This window comes from Terrapene carolina, unplaced genomic scaffold, assembly GCF_002925995.2.
Source record: "Terrapene carolina triunguis isolate 2854851 unplaced genomic scaffold, T_m_triunguis-2.0 Scaffold212, whole genome shotgun sequence".
Classification (NCBI taxonomy): Eukaryota; Metazoa; Chordata; order Testudines; family Emydidae; genus Terrapene; species Terrapene triunguis.
Window position 1 is genome coordinate 6,796,368 of NW_020664563.1, and position 19,356 is coordinate 6,815,723.

Here is a 19,356-nt window from a genome sequence, read left to right on the forward strand (position 1 = left end):
GACATTGGACCTGGGATCTTCCCCATTGTCATTATCAGTTTGATCCATGTCAGATCTAGGCATGCTTAGAGACTAGAACAGTGGCAGTGCATCTGTGTTTGTAGTGTAGGATATTAGATATTTTGTCCCCTCACTGTCCTCATACCTGGCACATCCCATGGCTCACTTACCTAATAAAACAATTTATGGGTGGGTGTTGTGAAGGATGTTCAGAGCTTTACTGTGTATAAACTGATTTGTAAATTTTTTTGGACGAAAGGGAGGAAGGTTGGTCTTGAGGTTAAGGCACTGGACTGGCATTCTGGAGGCCTGGATTCAATTCATGGCTTTCCTAGAGCCTTCCTATGTGACCTTAGGGCTCGTCTACATGGGGAAATGGACTGGAATAAGCTATGGTAGAAGAGATGCTTGTATGACCACTCTATTCCAGAATAGAAGTGATTTTATTCCAAAATAATTACTCCCCTTTGGAAGCACACTAATTATTTTGGAATAAAGTGACTTTTATTCAGAAATAAAGAGTCCACAAAGGGAGCTATTCCAGAATAGCTGTTCCAGTCAGTTTCCCTATGTGGACAAGCCATTAGTCATTTAATCTTCCTGTGCCTCAGTTTGTTATATATGCATAAGGAACAATAATACTTCCCTAGCTGACAGGAACAATGTGAAGATAAATTCACTGGTGTTTGCAAGGGGTTCAGATACTGCAATGATGGTGACTGTGTAAGTACCTGGATTTCATCATTTTATCAGACCAAGGTACTCATTTCCTATAGCAGCGAGACTCTCAAAACTTTTAACACACATTAATGAATTAAGCCTCCCAGTAACCCTGTAAGGCACAGGTAAGCATTATTGTCCCCATCTGCCAGCTGGGGATAACAAGGCCCAGAGAGGTGAAATGAGCTTGCCCAAGGTCACTCAGGAAATCTGTAGCAAGGCTTGGGACTGAACTCTTATTTCACAATGTGTGGTCATTTCTCTTCACCGCACGAGCAGCCTTAGATTTGCTGTCTGATTTTCCATCTTTAATGTTTTCTGATCTAGCTGGCCCATCTGTGGTCTGCATTACCTACCACTAACCTTTCAGTGGAGTGGTATTTCTTCTGTTGGTTTCTTAAAGCAGAACCTTCATGCCTAGAGTATTCCACTCTGAGTGGAGAGATGAGGGTGCATAGAGGAAAGGTCATCACAACTGATTTTCCATGGCTGGCACTGTGGTTCTCAACCGGGGTCTGTGTACCCCCGGGGGTACGCAGAGGTCTTCCAGGGGGTACATCAGCTCATCTAGATATTTGCCTAGTTTTACAACAGGCTACATAAAAAGCACTAGCGAAGTCAGTACAAACTAAAATTTCATACAATGACTTGTTTATACTGCTTTATATACTATACACCAAAATGTAAGTACAATGTTTATATTCCAGGTGATTTATTTTATAATTATATGGTAAAAATGAGAAAGTCAGCAATTTGTCAGTAATAGTGTGCTGTGACACTTTCGTATTTTTATGTCTGATTTTGTCAGCAAGTTGTTTTCAAGTGAGGTGAAAATTGGGGTATGCAAGACAAATCAGCTTCCTGAAAGGGGTACAGTCGTCTGGAAAGGTTGAGAGCCACTGGCTTAGAGCATGACTGTTGGTTTCTGTTGGCTTTGCAAATAAGGCAGCTTTTCTTCTTTTAACATTGCTGCAAAGTTGTTTATGTGACAGTGTTTGTTATTTTACCTGAAGTAACAATCAAATCTGATTCAGAGGGAAGCTGCACAATAAAGACGGGAAAAGGTCAGCTTCCTGAATAACATTAAAGACATTTGTCAGAGTCAAGGAGGACTGGATTTTGCCGTTATCAACCCATTTCAGATTTAATTCTGCACAGGGAGGGGAAAAGGTCTTTGTCAATTCTTACTTTTGCTTTTTGGATCAATTCTCCCGGTGGGAAAGGAACACATACCAAAAGGATACAATGACAACCACAGAAGCCTTCAAGACAAAGAGAGGTGGTCTTGATTAATAGGTAGAGCAAAGGCATGAAAAGCAGGATTTCTGTGTTCTCATCCGAGCTCTGCTACCAAAGTCCTATGTGACCTTAAGGGAGTCACTTCACTTGTTTCTTCCTCAGTATCCTCAGCGGGGGATATAGTGATTCTTCAGCTGGAAGAGAAATTATAAGGAAAATGTCCTGTTCCCTAATGGTTTCCAAGTAAGAACACTTTCCCCTCAGGAGACAGGCCCTTGACTGTTATCTAACTCATTCCTTCTGTCCTCCAATCAATCAGCTTGTTCCAAACATGGCACACTTTCCAAAAATGTTCAGCTCAGAGAGATCCATTTATTGTTTTTTGTGTTGTTCAGTTGGATTTAGAGGAACACGGCTGACTTGTTCTAGTTTTAAATGCAGAAAAATGAAGGTACTTTTCAGACTCTGTGTATCTCGGTACTGTAAGTACTGTAACTTGAAATCTTACCCAGAATCCATTGCACTGATTTAGCTTGAGATGTCAACCAAAGAGCTTTTATCAGTACCACATTCATTCAACAGAAGAGGATAATGATATATAATTTGCAAACTGGCGTGAGTTTTCAATTCCGGCTTTTTTGGCACTGATTATCTTAGCATATCTTCCAACATGATAGTCAAAGCAAAGGTCATAATAAGAGTCTGAAATAACTCTTGAAACTGGAGCATTTTGATACCAAACTAAATGGACAAATGACCCAAACAATATCATGGGAGGCAAGATACGGACTAGATGGGTCAAGGGTCTGATATACGGCAGGAGGTGAGATACCAGTGATCTGATGTGGAATTGCAGGGGGAAAGATGCTGATTAGAAGGTTCAACAATCTGCTCTTGGTTGAGGAGGGGTGAAATGCAAGACTAGATGGGTCAGTGGTGTGGTCTGGTATGGCAGGAGGCCAGACGAGGTACCAGACAAAATGCCCCAATGGTCTCAACCAGTGCAGCTCCTCCTTCCTTTCTGTATACACTGCCATGGGTGTGTGATGCTAGCAGACCAGGTGCCAGCTCATGCATAGGCCTCATTAAACACTGACAAACGCATAGCTGGAAACCAGTCTGGCTCACCTGTGTGTTAGCGTTTTTAAAATGGACATTGGCTTTATAGAAATGTGTTTAGTGTTTGGACTTTCTGAACGGTTTGTGAGTTGCTGCCTGCATTAATCTCACTTGGAATATCTGTATCCCATGCTCTAAGGTAATATTTAAGTGTTTTGCTCTGTAACTACAAAAGTGTTTGCTTTGAAACTGCAAACCCCTCCAGTCAGACGAGAAGCCTTACCGAGTGTGAGATACTAGCTTACCACAAGAGGTGTCGCCTCCTGCCCAGCAAAAGAAGGCCCACAGACATCAGACAAGTCATCCTGGAACAGTGGACAAAATACTTTGTTGATTGCTCCACCAACACCCAAGAAGTGGAGACCTGCACAAACCCTTGTCCCATCAGGTTGAGCTCTGGGGGAAGGGGATAAAAATCCCTGGCAAGAAAAATTACTACCCTTATGCTGTTTGGACTCTGAGGGGCAAAGATTCCTAACATAGGCAAAGACCCCTGTGCACCTTGGACTTCTAGGGAGAGGGCAGGACTTCTAAGGAGAAGCAAGGGATCCCCAGCTGGGCAGCTTGGGTCAGCTCTAAAGAACATAGAGAGCTCGCGCATTACAGCAGCTTCTATCACTGTTTGAAACCTAAGACTGTAACTCATTTGTGAGTATATATTTACCTGCTTTAACCTTGTAAATAACTGTCTTGTTTCTTTTCTTCGGGCAGGTCGACACTAGAAATTTACAGCTGCAGCTGCACTGCTGTAGTGCATCTAATGAAGACGCTCTAAGCCGACGGGAGAGAGCTCTCCCATTGGCTTAATAACTCCACCTCTGCAAGAGGTGGTAGCTATGTTGGTGGGAGAAGCTCTCCCACTGACCTAGCGCTGTCTACACGGGCGCTTAGGTCGGTATAACTACCTCGCTAGGGGGTGGATTATTCACACCCCTGAGCGATGCAGTAATACTGAAGTAATTTTGTAGTGTAGACCAGGGTTTAGTTAATAAATCTTTAGTTAGCTTACTATCGGATTGGCTACAAGTATTGTCTTTGGCATGAGATCTGAGGTAAATTGACCCGGGGTAAGTGACTGATCCTGAATATTTTTGTGATTTTTAGTGTAAGGGTCCATCTATGACAAAGGCAGGCTCACCTGGGTGACAAGGCAGATCGGCGTACCCAAGGGGGCTGTCTGTGACTCCATTATAAAGGCTGTTAGAGTGCTTGAGGAGTTCACACTTGATACCTGGTTGGTGAAATCGAAGTATAGAACTCACAACCAATTTGGGGTTTGCGGCCTGGTTTGTAGCAGTTTGCCCTGAGGTTGGCACTCACGCTCATGAGCCACTCCGACAGGGTGATCCAGAGTATGACTGATATGGAGAAGATATTGGTCTGTTTTCCCTTCCCCCTCTCTTTACTAAGGCTTTTCTCCTGTGCTTTTAGATTCCCCCGTTCACACCAGTTCTACATCGGTGAGCTCATCATCAAGCTTTTCCCCAGGGAATTCAGTGGATGGCCATCCCAGCTACATGGAGGCTCCAGTGAGTGCTTCGAGGACTCTTGCGTCTCCAATGAACACGATAGGGTCGCCTGCAAGTGCGCTAGGCTCGCCATACAGAGTCATCGCTTCGTCCATTGGATCTCATTCTGTTTCCCTGTCTTCAGCTCCTGGCATGAATTTTGTGGCGCACACCAGCCCTCAGGTGGGTACCAGCGACTCTGTTCTTTTGCTACAGCTCATTGTGTTTCTGGGATGAATGACTGAGTTTGAACACTTAGTTTTCAGCTGTGTATGTTTAGCCGTTTACAAGGATCTGACCTAAAGAGGCCCTCTGATTATTCCTGAATAACTCCCATTAATATGGACAGGGAGAATAGGCCCTTTTCTATTTAATTTAGAGCTGGGTGAATAATTGATTTTTCAGTTTGGTGGCAATTCCAAAAAAATGAAAGAAAAAAAAAGTTTGGGTTGAATCAAATCTGAATTCTTTTGGAATTTTTTTGGGAATCAGGTTTGTTCCAGCTGGGGGCTGAGAATCTGGGTCGCCCACACCCCGGCGGAGAGCACTAACCCCTGGGCTTCTTGGTCACAGGGGAAGGGGTAAAAGATTAACAGAATCTCCTCCTCCTCTGGCCATTTTGGGGCCGGGCAAAACTATTTGTGTCAAATTCGCGACTCGTTTTGGGTTGACCAAAACTGCATTTTTGGTTTGATAAAGTATTTGTTGGAAAACTTTCGCCCAGCTTTAATTTCATTACATACTGCATACTTCTTCAGCTTGTGTTTGAGTTTAATAATACTGTTCAGAGAGTGACAGTCAAAAATATTCACAATTTGCAACACTGATGAAAAATTGTCTTCGAAATTTCAAATTCAAATAAAAAAATAGGAATTTTATTTTGCAGTTTTTTTTCCAACTTTTTCAACCCGTTTTAGTTATGTGCCTATAATTGGCCCTGGCAGGATCAAACCGTAGAACAGTGGTTCTCAAACTTTTTTTTCGCGGACCACTTGAAAATTGCTGAGGGTCTCAGCGGACCACTTAATGATCTTTCTGAATGTTGTTTGTACTGTTAGCTAACTATTGTAAAGCACTTTGGATAAAAGTGCTTTATATAAAAAACCTTAATAATAATTAACATTTTTTTGTTCTACATATAAAAGCACACAACTCATATTTTAATATCAGTAGTCTTAGCTTTCTAATGCAATGGGTGTGCCCTCTCCCCCCAGCTGTGGCAGCCCTCGAACAGGGGCTGGGAAGGAGGGGGTTCTCTCCCCCACCACAGAGCTGAGGCTGGGAGGGAGGGCCGTCTCTCCCTGGTAGCTGCAGCCCTGGAGCTGGGGAAGTTTCCTCTTTCTCTGGCTGCCACAGCCCTGCACATCCCAAATTCCCCCACCCCCTCTTATCACCTCACTGCCCCCTCCCACTTACCCCCTATTCCCCCCAAGGCCACCACCTGACCTTACATGTGCGTCTTCTCCAGGGTCCAGGCACGTAATTAGTGGAGCCATCCCTGTGCGGCTCCACTAATTAGGTGGGTGGCCCTTCATTGTCTTGTGTGCAGCCACCCAGGCGCGCACCTTAGAGGGAACCACCTGAATGGAGCTTGCAGCCCAATGGTGGTCCATGGACCACAGTTTGAGAACCTCTGCCCTACAGCATGCTTGTGATTGCTTTGTTCAGTCCATTGTTAAATACATGCCCTGGCTAAAACTGGCAGGTGAGAGGCTTAATGGCAGCCATGAAGAAGTATGTAGGTGTTGCTGATTTGTTATCATACTAAGCTTCGTGTGAACCCTATTATTTAAAAACCAATTGTCCATTTCCGGCCTACACTCCTTGATGGCATCCCTGTAACTGTGCTGAGATGATGAGAGATGCTTTCTGGTGCGACCAGGGGCACTTTGTATTGGCTTGGAAGATGTTTCGATGCCAGTGAAGACAGCCCAAGAGTGGACTGAAATACCCCATGTGGTAACTGGGCTTCCCAACTTAATGCCAACAATGGTGGATCTGATTCCCAGTTACACTAAGGCCCCATTAGGCCACTCTGGCCGTATAAAGGGACTATCAACACCCCCCCCCAGAAAATCCCAGTGCAGGGAACCTCCCTGGTCTAAGGGCTCCCGATCCTCAGAGCTGGCCTAAGGGATCCACACCAGCGCTGACTCCTGGCCCCTGGCGTAGATTGGTCGTGCAGTGGCCATGCAGTGCTCTGTGGTTATTCTCTGCTTCCCAGGGCTTATAGGGAGTCATGGGAAATAGTTTAAATTCCAGCAGCCCTGGGGCACCTCTAATTTACGCCAAGGATCAAATGTACACATAGTTCCAGAATATGAGGTGGCTTAGAGACCCTCCATCTCTGCCCCAAGTGCAGGAACAGAGTAACTGAGAACCGGGTCCAGGGTATTTTGCATAAGTGAAAATGACTGGCTGGAGTTAACCTGGGGTTAATATTCAGCACCAGGGACAGGTCATGAAGGAGCAATCCCAGGCCTGGTCTACACTACGGGATTAATTCGGATTTAGCAGCGTTAATCCGAATTAACCCTTCACCCGTCCACACTACAGAGCCAGTTAATTCGAATTAAAGGGCCCTTTAAATCGATTTCTGTACTCCACCTCGACGAACGGAGTAGAGCCTAAATCGATTTTGTTAATTCGAATTAGGGTTAGTGTGGCCGCACACCACCGAATTACTGTGTTTAAATTAATGGGGTAGTGTGGCCGCACACCACCGAATTAATGTGGTTAAAAACCGAATTAAGGTGCTTAGTGTGGCCGCGCACAATCGAATTTATACAACCTGTTTCCCAAATTCGAATGATCTAAATTCGGATTAATCCTGTAGTGTAGACATACCCCCAGAGAGCCAGGCACAGCAGAGGGAGAGAAATGCTGCTGAGTGACACAAGTGAGCATTAAATTTACCTGCCCGTTGCACATTCTCCCAGGCAAGCAGCTACTATGAGGCTTCTGTACACAAATTATCAGCAGTAGGAAAGGCACAGCTGGGCACAAGTGGCCTTGTACTGGGCTATACGCTTAGGTTCCTCTCTTTTTGCCCCACCCGCCTAATCTCTGGTTAAGCACGTGCTTAAGTGCTTTCCTGGATCAAGGCCTGGGGGAGGAGGGGGGCGAGGACATGGCCTGGGCACGGTTTATGCATTTTATTAGCCTGTGTTTGGAGCAGCTGTATCACTCAAGTGGTGAGTTGTGCACGCCATCCCGAAGGAGCACCAGTAACACCTCATTCATCTCCACGCATCATGTATCCCCAGTAGATGCAGGGGGGGATTCTGCGCTCACAACAGGGGAAATGAGGTTTAACGCCTCTGAAGAGACTGGGCCTTGTTCTCCAAGCACTACCCTGGTGACACGCTGGTGTTACTCCGTTGATCTTGACAGCATGACATCAGTGTGCTAGAGCAGTGCTGTGGAGAATCAGGCCCAGTGGCCTTACACTAAGGGGGCTGCACCTTTGGCTGATTTGTGCCCGCCCCCGCCCCCCCGATAGCTAGGAAAGAGCTGCTTCTGCTGTCTTTTGCATGCAGAGACTGCAGCTGCTCTTGGCTCTGGGGCATGGCTCCTTGCCTACCCTCCTTAAGACACACCTGTCCCAGGGCCAAGGACAATCTAGCACAGAGCAGTCCCCAGAGGGCCCTAACACCTTGGGGGAAGGAATTTGCTAAGCCGTTGGGGTTTTCCATGCACCCACCATTTCCACAGCCCTTTCACCTACACACCGAACAGCCCCACAGTTCATAACAGAGAAGGTTTAAGTCCTCTGGTGTCTTTCAGCGATATACTTCTTTATCCCTGACTCCAGCCTGTCCTGGGTCACTTTCTGCAGCACAATGCAAGTGCTGCCAGCTCTGACTCTGTAGTTACGCAGCTGCACCTTGCTCCATCTCTTCAGCCTGGCAAAGGGAGTATTGTTAAGTTGTTAGTGCAGGGTGGGGAGGCAGGACTCTCGGGTCACAGTGCTGGTTGGGCCACTGATGCACTGTGTGACTTTAGGCAAGTCACTCCTGTCACTGAAAGAAGGATCATAACTGTAACCTTCTTCCCAGGGTGTTATCTGAACTCCCACTGCATTCTTGGCTGTATAATCATACTGTAAGCATGCAGACTCACCCCTGTGGCACCTCCTACTGGTCTCTCAGGGAATTAGCTCGATTTCCAGCCCAGAGCGTCCTCTGCAGGCCAGTGTCCCGCTGCTGCTTGGCCTCCGTGTCCCTCCCAGGATTCGGGTGCCCCGTTATCTAGGATGCTGCCCCCTGGCAGTACACCCCTCAGTCTCGGGGTCTTCCCTCCCCAGGGAACCCCCACCCCCTATCCCCACCTCGCCTCAGTCGTAGGCTACTGCCAGTCACCAACTAGCCCCCACTCCCTGGGGCAGACTGCAGTATAAGCCACTCATCACAGGCAAGGGGGTTTTGGACCTGCCCTTTCTCTACAACCCAGTACCTCTATGGGGCCTTGGACAAGGCCCTGCAGCCTGGGGAGTTGCCAGCCGAGAGCTCCCCATCCCCTCTGGCCTTTCCCCAGCCCTGCCTTACTCTAGGTACCCTGAGCTTCTCGGCAGCCAGGCCCTGCTCTCTCCCAGCCTGGAGAGAGGCTTCTCTTGGGCCTTTTGCTCACAGCCTTTTTATAAGGGCCAGCTGGGCCCTCATTAAGCCAGCCACAGCTGTGGCTACTTTCCAGTCAGCCCAGCCTTTCCCCTGCCACAGCCCTCTCCCAGGGCTGTTTTAAGCCCTTAAGGGCAGGAGTGGGGTAACCACCCCGCTACACATAGCTAGATCCTGTACTGTATTTTTCATCCATAGATCTCAAAGCACTTGACGAAGGAAGTTGGTATCATTGTCCCCATTTTACAGATGGGGAAACTGAGGCCCACTGCAATAAAGTGACATGTCTAAGGTTACTCAATGGCAGAGCCAGGATTAGAATTCAGGTCTCCTAAGTCTCAGCATCCTAGCCACGAGGCCACAGTAGAATCACATGTAAAAATTGGGAGGGCAGTAGTGTCTCTCGCCTCATCCTTGGTGGGACCACTGCTAGAATATTGTGTGTGTGGAGCAACTAAAAATAAGGGCATGGAAAATAATATAAAGATTCAAGAGGCTAAGACTGACTAAGCTATATTTGTATAGTCCAGAAAAGAGAGGGCTCTGGGACAGGACAGGATAACAGTGTATAAATACCGTAGCTTCAAGGTAACATAAATGGAAGAAGAGAATTATGCTCAGATGATGACAGGACAAAGGCTAATGGCCTGAAACTAAAAGGGAAGCTTAGGCTGCATATTAGGTAAATGTCTGTAAGTGTAAGAGAAAGCAGGTGGTAGAAAGGGTTCCCAGGGGAGGTGGTACAGGGAACATGACTACAGAGAAACAAGGACAAGTTGGATTAGATTGTTCTATAGTTCTTTTAGCTCCTCAAATGCAAATTACTACAGAAATGCAAAATTTTACGTTGCTTCTAACATGAGCTACTTGGAATCTTTTATGTCAAAACTCTCCCCCCCCTTCCCCCCCATGAAAAATGGCCATTTTCCAAACCCCAGACTTTAGTTTTATTTTAAATGTTGTTAATCAAAATGTAAAAATGTGAAATATGTTCTTTCCCCCTTTTCTCCTGTGGAATGCAGTGGGGTGAATTATATCTGGGGTTCTTTTTTCCTTTTGCGCCTCTGTCGCTTTTTCAAAATGGCCTCAATTTGTGAACAGCAAGAGAATGGCAAGAGAACAAATGAAAAAGTGGGGGAAAAGAAGCGAACCTGGATATTATTAATTCGATTATATTCAGTGGGATAGGGAGGCAAAAAGATGAGGGGAAAGGGAATATTAGGCATTTAGTCCATATTAAAATAAAAAAAAATCAGAAAAAAAAATTGTTCTGTCAAGCCTGGAAAGGGACCCAATGGTGACATTTCTGCATTTTCCTTTTTTAAAAAAACTAGCTCTACTCCTAACAATAGCATCCAAGTGTTAGAGTATAAACATCTGGGGCCAGATCCTTGACCCTGCTGAGCCAGCTCGGTGCCATTCCTATGGCAGCAATGCTGATTTAAAGCTGCTGAAGGTTTCCCTACACCTTTGGGATGAGCTGTGAATGAAGGTCCTGATGGCTTGAGGTTCTTGGAAGTCCCATGGTGCCTTTCAGAAGGGTAGTGGCATCCAGGGATGCTTCCAGACCTACTCTACAGTAGGGGGGAGAATCGCACCTAAGGGGTTTGTTGGCATGAGGAGGTACAGGCAGAGAATGCATCAGAGGGACAGCAAGTAGTGGGGAAAGCTGTCACATCTCTTCTTGAACTTCAGCTCGCTCCAGCTACTGCCAAGAAATGGGGGGAAGTGACTGGACACTGCTTTGGATCTGCACACACAGCTGCCTGCCTGATGCGTGGCCCAGGGTGAAACATGTTGGAAGAACCAGGAGAGCCATTTTTGACAGTTACGGCCATGAAAGGCCAGACATCCAGCTGGGAGTGGAGGTGGAGTTGTGGGGAGGGGCAGAGTCATCAGGGACCTTGGGGAAAGCAACACGGTGGTGTGGGTTAAGGTGGACACTGTGTGAGTGGAAACCAGTGTATAGGAATGGGGACACTCCAGACCTGTTTCCTACTGCCCCACACTTTGAATTTGGAAGCCCATGAGAATATTGTTCCACCCATAAGTGTGTTAGCCATAGTGTCTTGGTCAAATTGCATCCTGGTTAATTTCATCCTGCCCAGGGCCGGCTCCAGGCACCAGGCAACCAAGCACGTGCTTGGGGCGGCACCTGGTAAGGGGCGGCCAATCTTGGGGTGGCGTGGGTTGGCGGTGCTCCGCGCGGGGGGCGGAGGTGTTCGGCAGCGCGGCGCTCGGCGGGGGTTTCGGCGGCGCGGCGCTCCACGGGGGGCGGGGGTGTTCAGCAGCGGGGCGGGGGCTGTTCAGCGGCGCAGCGCTCGCGGGGGTTTCGGCGGCGCAGCACTCGGCGGGGGGTGTTCGGCGGCGCTCTGCGCAGGGGAGTTCAGCAGCGCGGCGGGGGGTGGGGGGTGTTCGGCAGCGCGGCGGGGGGCGGCGGTTGTTCGGCGGTGCAGCGCTCGGTGTGGGGGGGGTGTTACGGCGGGGTGGCACTTTTTTTTGCTGCTTGGGGCGGCAAAAAAGTTAGAGCCGGCCCTGATCCTGCCTGCCTAAATTTCTTCTGTAATTTCAAGTAGAAGAGTCTTCTGCACTTCCTGGCCTAAATACTTGTATAGCCTTGCGTTCTTAACCAGCTGCTGGCCTGCACCCCAGATGTGGCTGCATTTCAGTGACAGGTGAATGATTATATTTGTACAGTAGGATATTTCAGGATGAAAGTTGCTGCTGTTACTTTACTGGGGCAGAACTACGGTCAAACTTTATTGCACAGGGGGGAAAAGGGGAGTTTGAGTCCTTTCTTCAGTGCCTAGGATAAATCCAGAAGCAGCTTCTCTGATCAGGGCAGCAGATCTAACCTGTCATGTTGAGTTAGCAACTCTGAAGAGTGCACTTCACTTGTGTTCCCTCTAACGGAATGAGACAGCTGGACTTCAGGGATTCAGCAGGCAGGCTGCTAATGGATTTGGGTTCAAGCAGTTGTCCCAAATATCACACATCATTGCACTTAACATGCAGGAACCAAGCTCCAAAGACATTGATGGCTAAAACCTACCCCGCCCTTTGCTGCTGTTGTGATCTATGAGTGCAGCCAAAGAGAGGAAAAAATCGGGATACCAATCCCCACATAACATTTAAAACCATAAAGAATTCCTCTCTGTTCAGTGTCCTGGTGGGAGAAAGCCACCCAGAGAGGGGGGCCTGCTGGAATTTCTCTTGTTCTTTCCACTTTTTGAATGATGTTAGGGCTCAGCACACTTGGGTTTATTACCGTCCATTCATGGGGGCGAGTCCTCTGTCAGGCAGAATGTTTCTTGGGAACAGGGGTGGTCAAAGAATTTCAGCCAAACTTTTTCCAGTCTTCTCCTTCATTCCTTAAAAACAGCAATGTCAGATTGTCAAGTCTAGGTTGGCGATTTAATTAATTGTCTCGCCCTCAGGTGACATGGATTGGATGGCAAAAGTATCGCAGGGCTATCACTGCTTGAAACATTGGTTGATGAGGTGTTCAAAAGTTTACAGACCATTTCTACAGTCACAAACAGGATTGTACTTCAATCCTCATTATGGTGGGGGCGGGCACATCTGCCAATGCAATGTGCAGCGATGGTTCAAAATTGACCATGGGCATGAAAAGCCCATTTTTTCCAGTGAAAAATGACTTTTTCACAACACAGAAATTTTCATGAGAAACGTTCCATTTTTAATCTTTTTTGTTTGTTTTTTGTTGAAAAACCAAAACCCTGGAAAACTTTTGGTTTTCAAAAACGAGGGGAAATTATTTTCAATTTTTCAATGAAAACCGGAAAAGTTTTGACAAAACCGAAAAATTTTCTTCATCTTTGACATTTTTCATGGAATATAAAATAGATTTTTCAAGCAATTTTTGAAAACCGGTAAAAAAAAAATTGGGATTTGAAAATGTTTTTGTTTTAAGAAGGGAATTTTCATGGAAAGGGCATTTTATTCACAAATCACCATCACTGTGGACTGGAATTCCACCAGCCACTGAGCAATTAATGCTCGGATTGTCTGATGGATGGGGCCGGCTCCAGGGTTTTGGCCACCACAAGCAGCCAAAAAAAAAAAAAAAAAAAAGCCGCGATCGCCATTGCGATCTGCAGCGGCAATTCGGCGGAAGGTCCTTCACTCCAAGCGGGAGTGAGGGACCATCCGCCGAATTGCTGGACCTGCCACCCCTCTCTGGAGTGGCCGCCCCAAGCACCTGCTTGCCAAGCTGGTGCCTGGAGCCGGCCTTGCTGATGGATAAAATGCTTCATTGCTAAGCAGTTAGCACTTCAAGCTGTAAGCAGCAAACTCTTAGCCAGTTTCCTAAATGCTAAGATGCTCTTGGAGTCGGGATTTAAATTCCAGCTATAGAACGGTGTCCATGCTGCTGTTCTATGTGTAGTGTTAGAAACAGGGGAATTCCCTTGCCTCTGGTATGTCAGATTATCACCAATGTCTGCACGCTTGCCTGGAGCTTGCACACGCACTGATCTGCTCCTGTGGCAGCTTGTCATTTTCCTCATTGAATCCTGCCTGGAATGTGCACTCTGACCTGCACAAAGGAAAGCTCTCTAGACGCAGCAGGCAGTGCACTCAGAAGAGAGCAGGCCGGCTGCGCCAAGCTCCCTTTGTAAAGCCCCAGAGGGATGCGAGAGACACCTGTGTCTCTGAACAAGTCCTGCAGATGTTGCAAGAGGAGGGGTTGATGTTTGGAGCATACACGTCTGCCATTCGCCCGTGCTTGGGTCTCGTGGATACGGAGGCTATGGATGCTTGACACATTTTACACAGACGACCTGCCAGCCTGGGGGGTGCATTCCACAAACTCATCTGCTGCAAGCTGAAGCAATGCCATAGTCACCAATTCAGGTTTAGAGCACAGTCAGAGAACACAGGGACATCAGAAGTGAGAGAACACATGCTAGAGCTTTATCCTGTGTTAATTCATGGATTCAAAGTGTCCTCATCCACTGAAGGATGTAAACTGGCTGTCATGCGCCTATGTTCTCAGTATGAAAGAGCTACGGCTCAGCAGGCTGGAAAAGGGCTTCCCTTCTACTGGTGTTCCAAACTGAGCTGAGCCATAACAAGAGGAGGATTCAGACATGCTCAAAGCATTTTCTGTAAAAGAAGAAAAGTCAATTTCAGCAGCTCTAGAGTTAAAAGCAGCCCTACAATAACAAACCTCACAGGAACTGGGGAAAAAATGACTGAGATAGAAAGCAGAGCTGGGCACGATCAGAAATCAAACCTGCACATCCAAACACTCTAGGGGTATTTGAATTTGGAGCTAAATTTTGCAAATGGCCCTTCATTTCTATAATGGACCAAACCAAAACTATGGCTCCAAAGACTCCCATGCTTTGGAGTTATCCATTGCCTGCATGTTGTTTCTGACCACCTCTGTTCCAGGATTGGTGTATATACATAAATAAAGCAAGTTACAATTAGGCTAGGCTTGAATTCCATTTGCCAATTTCTCCTCCACTGGAAGCTGACCTGCAAGACCCCAGATCCCCCACCACTTGGCAGGTGGGGCAACATTGACAAGATTATTAACTTCTTAAAGTGGGGTGCATGTGTAAATGTGTGTTTTTGCTTTTATTTCTTCAAGGTGCAGGCCAGAGTGGGTCAAAAATGAACTAATTTCATTAAAAAATTCAAAGGGTTTTTTTTTTTTCAAGCATTGTTCAAACTGGGGCCATGTTTCAATTTTTTAAAGAAATTATTCACAACACTTTTTTAATCAAATATTATTTCCATTTTTTGTATGAGAAAACAGTATTAAAATGGCTAAAAAATTTATATATCAAAAACCTTGTTGTCGATGAATGAAAAAGTTTGAAATTTTGTTAAATTTAAAAATGTCAATAAAAAGGAGAGCTGGAACATTTTTGACCCAATTTCATTTGGTCGAAATACACTATTACATTGAAGCTGAAAACATTCCCTGGAGAGGAATTTGTTTCTGCTAAGTTTTCCTCTGGAAGGTTTTTTGGGTCCCAGGCAATCTGGTGAGTGTGGTCATTTCTGAGTGGAAAGACAGAGGCTACGTCTACACTACCGAGGGATCGATGCTGCTGCGATCGATGTACCAAGGGTCGATTTAGTGGGTCTAGTGAAGATCCGCTAAATCTATGGCAGAGCGCTCTCCGGTCGACTCCAGTACTCCACTGGGAATGAGAAGATGAAGGTAAGTCGACGGGAGAGCATCTCCCGTCGACCCAGTGCGGTGTAGACATGTAGCTGGAGTAACTTAGGTCGACTTACCGTGGTAGTGTAGACGTAGCCAGAGTCTCACTCTATAACCCAGAGGCTGGGTTATGGGCAGATCAGAGTCAGATGTTTGAGTTAGAGTGATCCAGGATGTAGAACTGGGCTCTGAATCAGGCAGAGCAGCGGCTTGGAACCTGGGTCTCCCCCAGGCCCATGTCCCAACCACCCGTTTGTGTTGTGCTGGGATTGGAGCCATTAACCCAAAAATCTTTCCTGAATTGAAAATGTCCAGAAGGTTTTGTTTTTGTTCCCAGTGAGGAACAAACGACATTTTGAAACCTTGAAAATTGCCGCCAAATGGAATTGGTGCCCTCCTGACAGCTCTCATCAAAAATCACGAAACTTTTCATGAAAAATTGCAACAATGATCTTTTTCTTTTTAAACCTTTTTATTAAACAAAAGACTGTTTTGTAACAAAAACACTTTTTCAGGAAAAATGCCAACCAGGTCTAACCAAAAATATGTCCCGATGTGTATCTGGACAGCCCCTAGCACAATGTTTAGATCTTTGGACACTACTGCAATGTGAATCTTAAATAACCATAAATCAGGCTTGTCTCTTGTAAATTCCTCTTTTTCTAGCTCAATGTCATGAACAATGCCAGCAGCTCTGAAGACATTAAGCCCCTGCCAGGCCTCCCAGGGATTGGAAACGTGAATTATCCCTCCACTAGCCCAGGGTCCCTGGCCAAACACATCTGTGCAATCTGCGGGGACAGATCATCAGGTACATGATTCCGATTAGCTATTTCAGTGGAGCAGCTTTAAGCAAAGGGAGCCTTCCCTGGGCCGTGACATGAAATTTGCATAGGAAGCAACACTAACAAGGTTTGTTGAGGGATCTTGCTAGAAAATACTGATGCCACAATGACACGACCGGGTTTATTTTGCAAATTTCCTGCACACAGCTCTGTCAATGCACCTTGCCCCTGAGCAGTAGCATTATCGTTTTACCAATGCACATCTCTACCAAGCCCTCTAACACATGCTGCTCTTCCTGTCTGGGCCCCTAGCAAGCATTGTACCAATGCACCTCAATCCTGGCGGGAATATCCCAGACCATTTCTGCCCCAAGTCCTGTCTCCCCCCCACCCATCCCTGTCACTGCACCTCAATCTTGGCCTGCAGCACTCACTGTTTTTCCAGTATGACACTCTGTACAATTTGTACTAATGCACCTCCACTGCAATCTGCAATAGCCCGACTATTCCAATCCAGGGTCTCTCTTGGCCTTGCTAAGTATGCTGAATGCTGCCTATTTCTGTGCTGATTTTGTGATGTGCACAAACAGGGACTAGGCCGAGACCAGCAAAAAGCATTTCTGCTGCCACCCAAAGTCAGGACTAAAAAGCAAGGCTCCAAAACTGCATCAGTAGAGCCATTCCAAACTCCTCCCTCATCGGTCTTATTTAAAGGGAACCTCTGACTAAGGGAAAAACACAGTACGTTGATCTGTGACTTCTTCTCCTCGTGTTCTCAGGGAAGCACTACGGGGTGTACAGCTGTGAAGGCTGTAAAGGGTTCTTCAAGAGGACAATAAGAAAGGACCTTATCTACACATGCCGCGATAACAAAGACTGTCTAATAGACAAGCGTCAGCGCAACCGCTGCCAGTACTGCCGCTATCAGAAGTGCCTGGCTATGGGTATGAAGAGAGAAGGTAGGTAGTAATATACACCGGGGTGGGTATATAAATACACATGCTGGGTGTTAGTTTGAGGAAGAAGTGGACTCCTCATTACGTTCCAGGACTGGTGGGATTCCAGACAGTGGCAGGTGGTATTTCAGGAGAGCTTTATAGACAGTTGAGGACACACCCTTTCCTCAGCCCCTAGCTGCGCAGGCACCCAAAGCGCAGCCTCATCTCGGATTTGGAGCTACGGGTCCCAGTTCTGCTCCAAAGGTTCTACTGTCCAGGCAGAGCATCCTCGCGTACTGCTCCGCTGCTGCGTCAGCCCTTGGCTGGTTCTGATTCTCATAGCAACCCAAGCCCTCTCCTTTCTGGAAAGGTAGACGGTGGCCTCCCAGAGGTGTCTAAAATCTATAACGAGGTTCATCACAGCTTCATGCTCTGAGGGATTCCTCTTGGCAGACCCACACACAGTGGAAACCCATGACCGAGGTTTCCTCCCCTAGTACCGGTATGTGTCTGCAACAACCATCAGTTTAGTCATTACCAGGGAGCATTAGAGCTAAAGCAGGAGTCTCTGCAGCTTGTGCTAAAGGACTAAAGCCCAGAGCCTGAAAGGTGTTTAGGTGCCTAACTCCCATGGGGACATCCCTTGGGAGTTAGGAGCCTAAATACCTTTGAGGATCTGGACCTATGTCCACAAGGTCGGAACTGTAGCAAGATGACTTGCATCCTCTGTGGATCAGGCACTGAGCACATGCCACATAAGTTGCACCGGCTCTGCGTGGCCCAGCCATTTCTCAGAGGCCTATGTTAGATCAGCCCTTAGGCTGCTCTACATGTAGAAATTGGCTTGCAGGTAATGAGACTGTGCTAGGCCCAGGAGCGGCGCCAGGGTTTTTGCTGCCCCAGGCGGCAGCGCTCCTCCTCAGAGCATTGGGCGGCGGGGGTTCTTCCGCTCCGCGTCTTCGGGGCGCTTCCGCAGCAGGTCCCGGAGCGAGTGAAGGACCCGCCGCCGAAGCGCCCCGAAGACGCGGAGCGGAAGGACCCCCGCCACCAAATTGCCGCCGAGTACGGCAAAATGCCGCCCCTCAAATCCTGCCGCCCTAGGCAACTGCCTAGGGTCGCCTAGTGGAAGCGCCGGCCCTAGCTAGGCCTTTCCTTTCACACACTGCACTGATGTCTCAGGTTCAAGCACCCTGTGACTTTCCCAATGTCCCTCTTGTCCTCCAGGCCTGGTTCTCATTATCAGAGAGGGAGGGAGTGGCGTTTAATGAGGACAAGGTCAGGAGGGGCCATTTTAGGGAGGGGGGAAGGTAATCCATGTGGACGGTCCCAGGGTGAGGAGGCAGGTGGGCTAAGGGGTCAGATGGGACAGCATCATGGAGGGTGTGGTCACTGAGGGAGATGGTGAGGAGGGGAGGGGAAGAGCTAAGTGGTGGGAAAGAATTGGGGGTGGGGAAGGAGAGTCCAATGGAGTTCAGATGAGGAGGAGTGGGAAGGGGTTAGAATATCATGATTGGGAGAGAAGCCCACCATTCTTGGGGGGCAACTTGGGATGTGAGAAAAGGAGGGGTCATGGCTGGAGACCCTGGCTGCAGGGCTTCGGCAAGTACCAAGGAGCAGGAGATGAAAAGCTCATGGGTGACCCTGATCTCATCTGAGATGGAACGAGCGTTCCAGAGGGGGCAGGAGGGATGGAGGGAGGCGGGGATGCGGGTGAGGATGTCAAGGCAGGCACCAGTGGGGCAGAGGAAAAGCGTGTGAGAGGTGGGAACGACTGGAGGGGGCAGCGAGGCTGAGTCAGGCGATACCGAAGGTGAAGGAGGGTGTGGAGGTGGGATGGGGAGTGGTAGGGAAGGGGAATGAGACGGGGAGATAGGACCCAAGGGAGGAGTAAAGCTGGGAAGAGGGTGGGAGGAGAAGTGGGCAGTGCAGCAGAGGATGAGAGAGTCAGGGGCATTGTGGACATTGCTCAGATTGGTTCATCGCCCCTATGACTCAGCACCAATCACTTAGGTAGAGAAACCATGAAGCGGTGGCTTCCTGTCAATCAAGCAGGCTGAAAATCAGTTATGCAGAATCAGGCAGGCAGGCAGAGCTTCGCTAATACGGGGCATGATCGACTAAGGAACAAATTAATTATTAGGTGAGTTAATCAAGTAATTAGACAGGGAATTAATTATGCAAAGACCAGCTCAAATAGGCAGGAAAGGGGAAATGTGCAAAGCGGAAATCCAG

At 47.5% G+C, this 19,356-nt stretch overlaps 1 protein-coding gene across 2 annotated transcripts in view; it reads left to right on the plus strand.

Moving 5' to 3' along the window:
* Positions 1-19,356, plus strand: part of LOC112107375 (retinoic acid receptor RXR-gamma) — a 109,857-nt gene that overhangs the window by 71,078 nt on the left and 19,423 nt on the right. For both annotated transcript variants that reach the window (XM_024201043.2, XM_024201042.3), the window contains exons 2-4: positions 4,510-4,769; positions 16,068-16,212; positions 16,966-17,145. In XM_024201043.2, the coding sequence (XP_024056811.1) occupies positions 4,510-4,769; positions 16,068-16,212; positions 16,966-17,145 (585 nt within the window). The remainder of the gene's footprint in view (positions 1-4,509; positions 4,770-16,067; positions 16,213-16,965; positions 17,146-19,356) is intronic.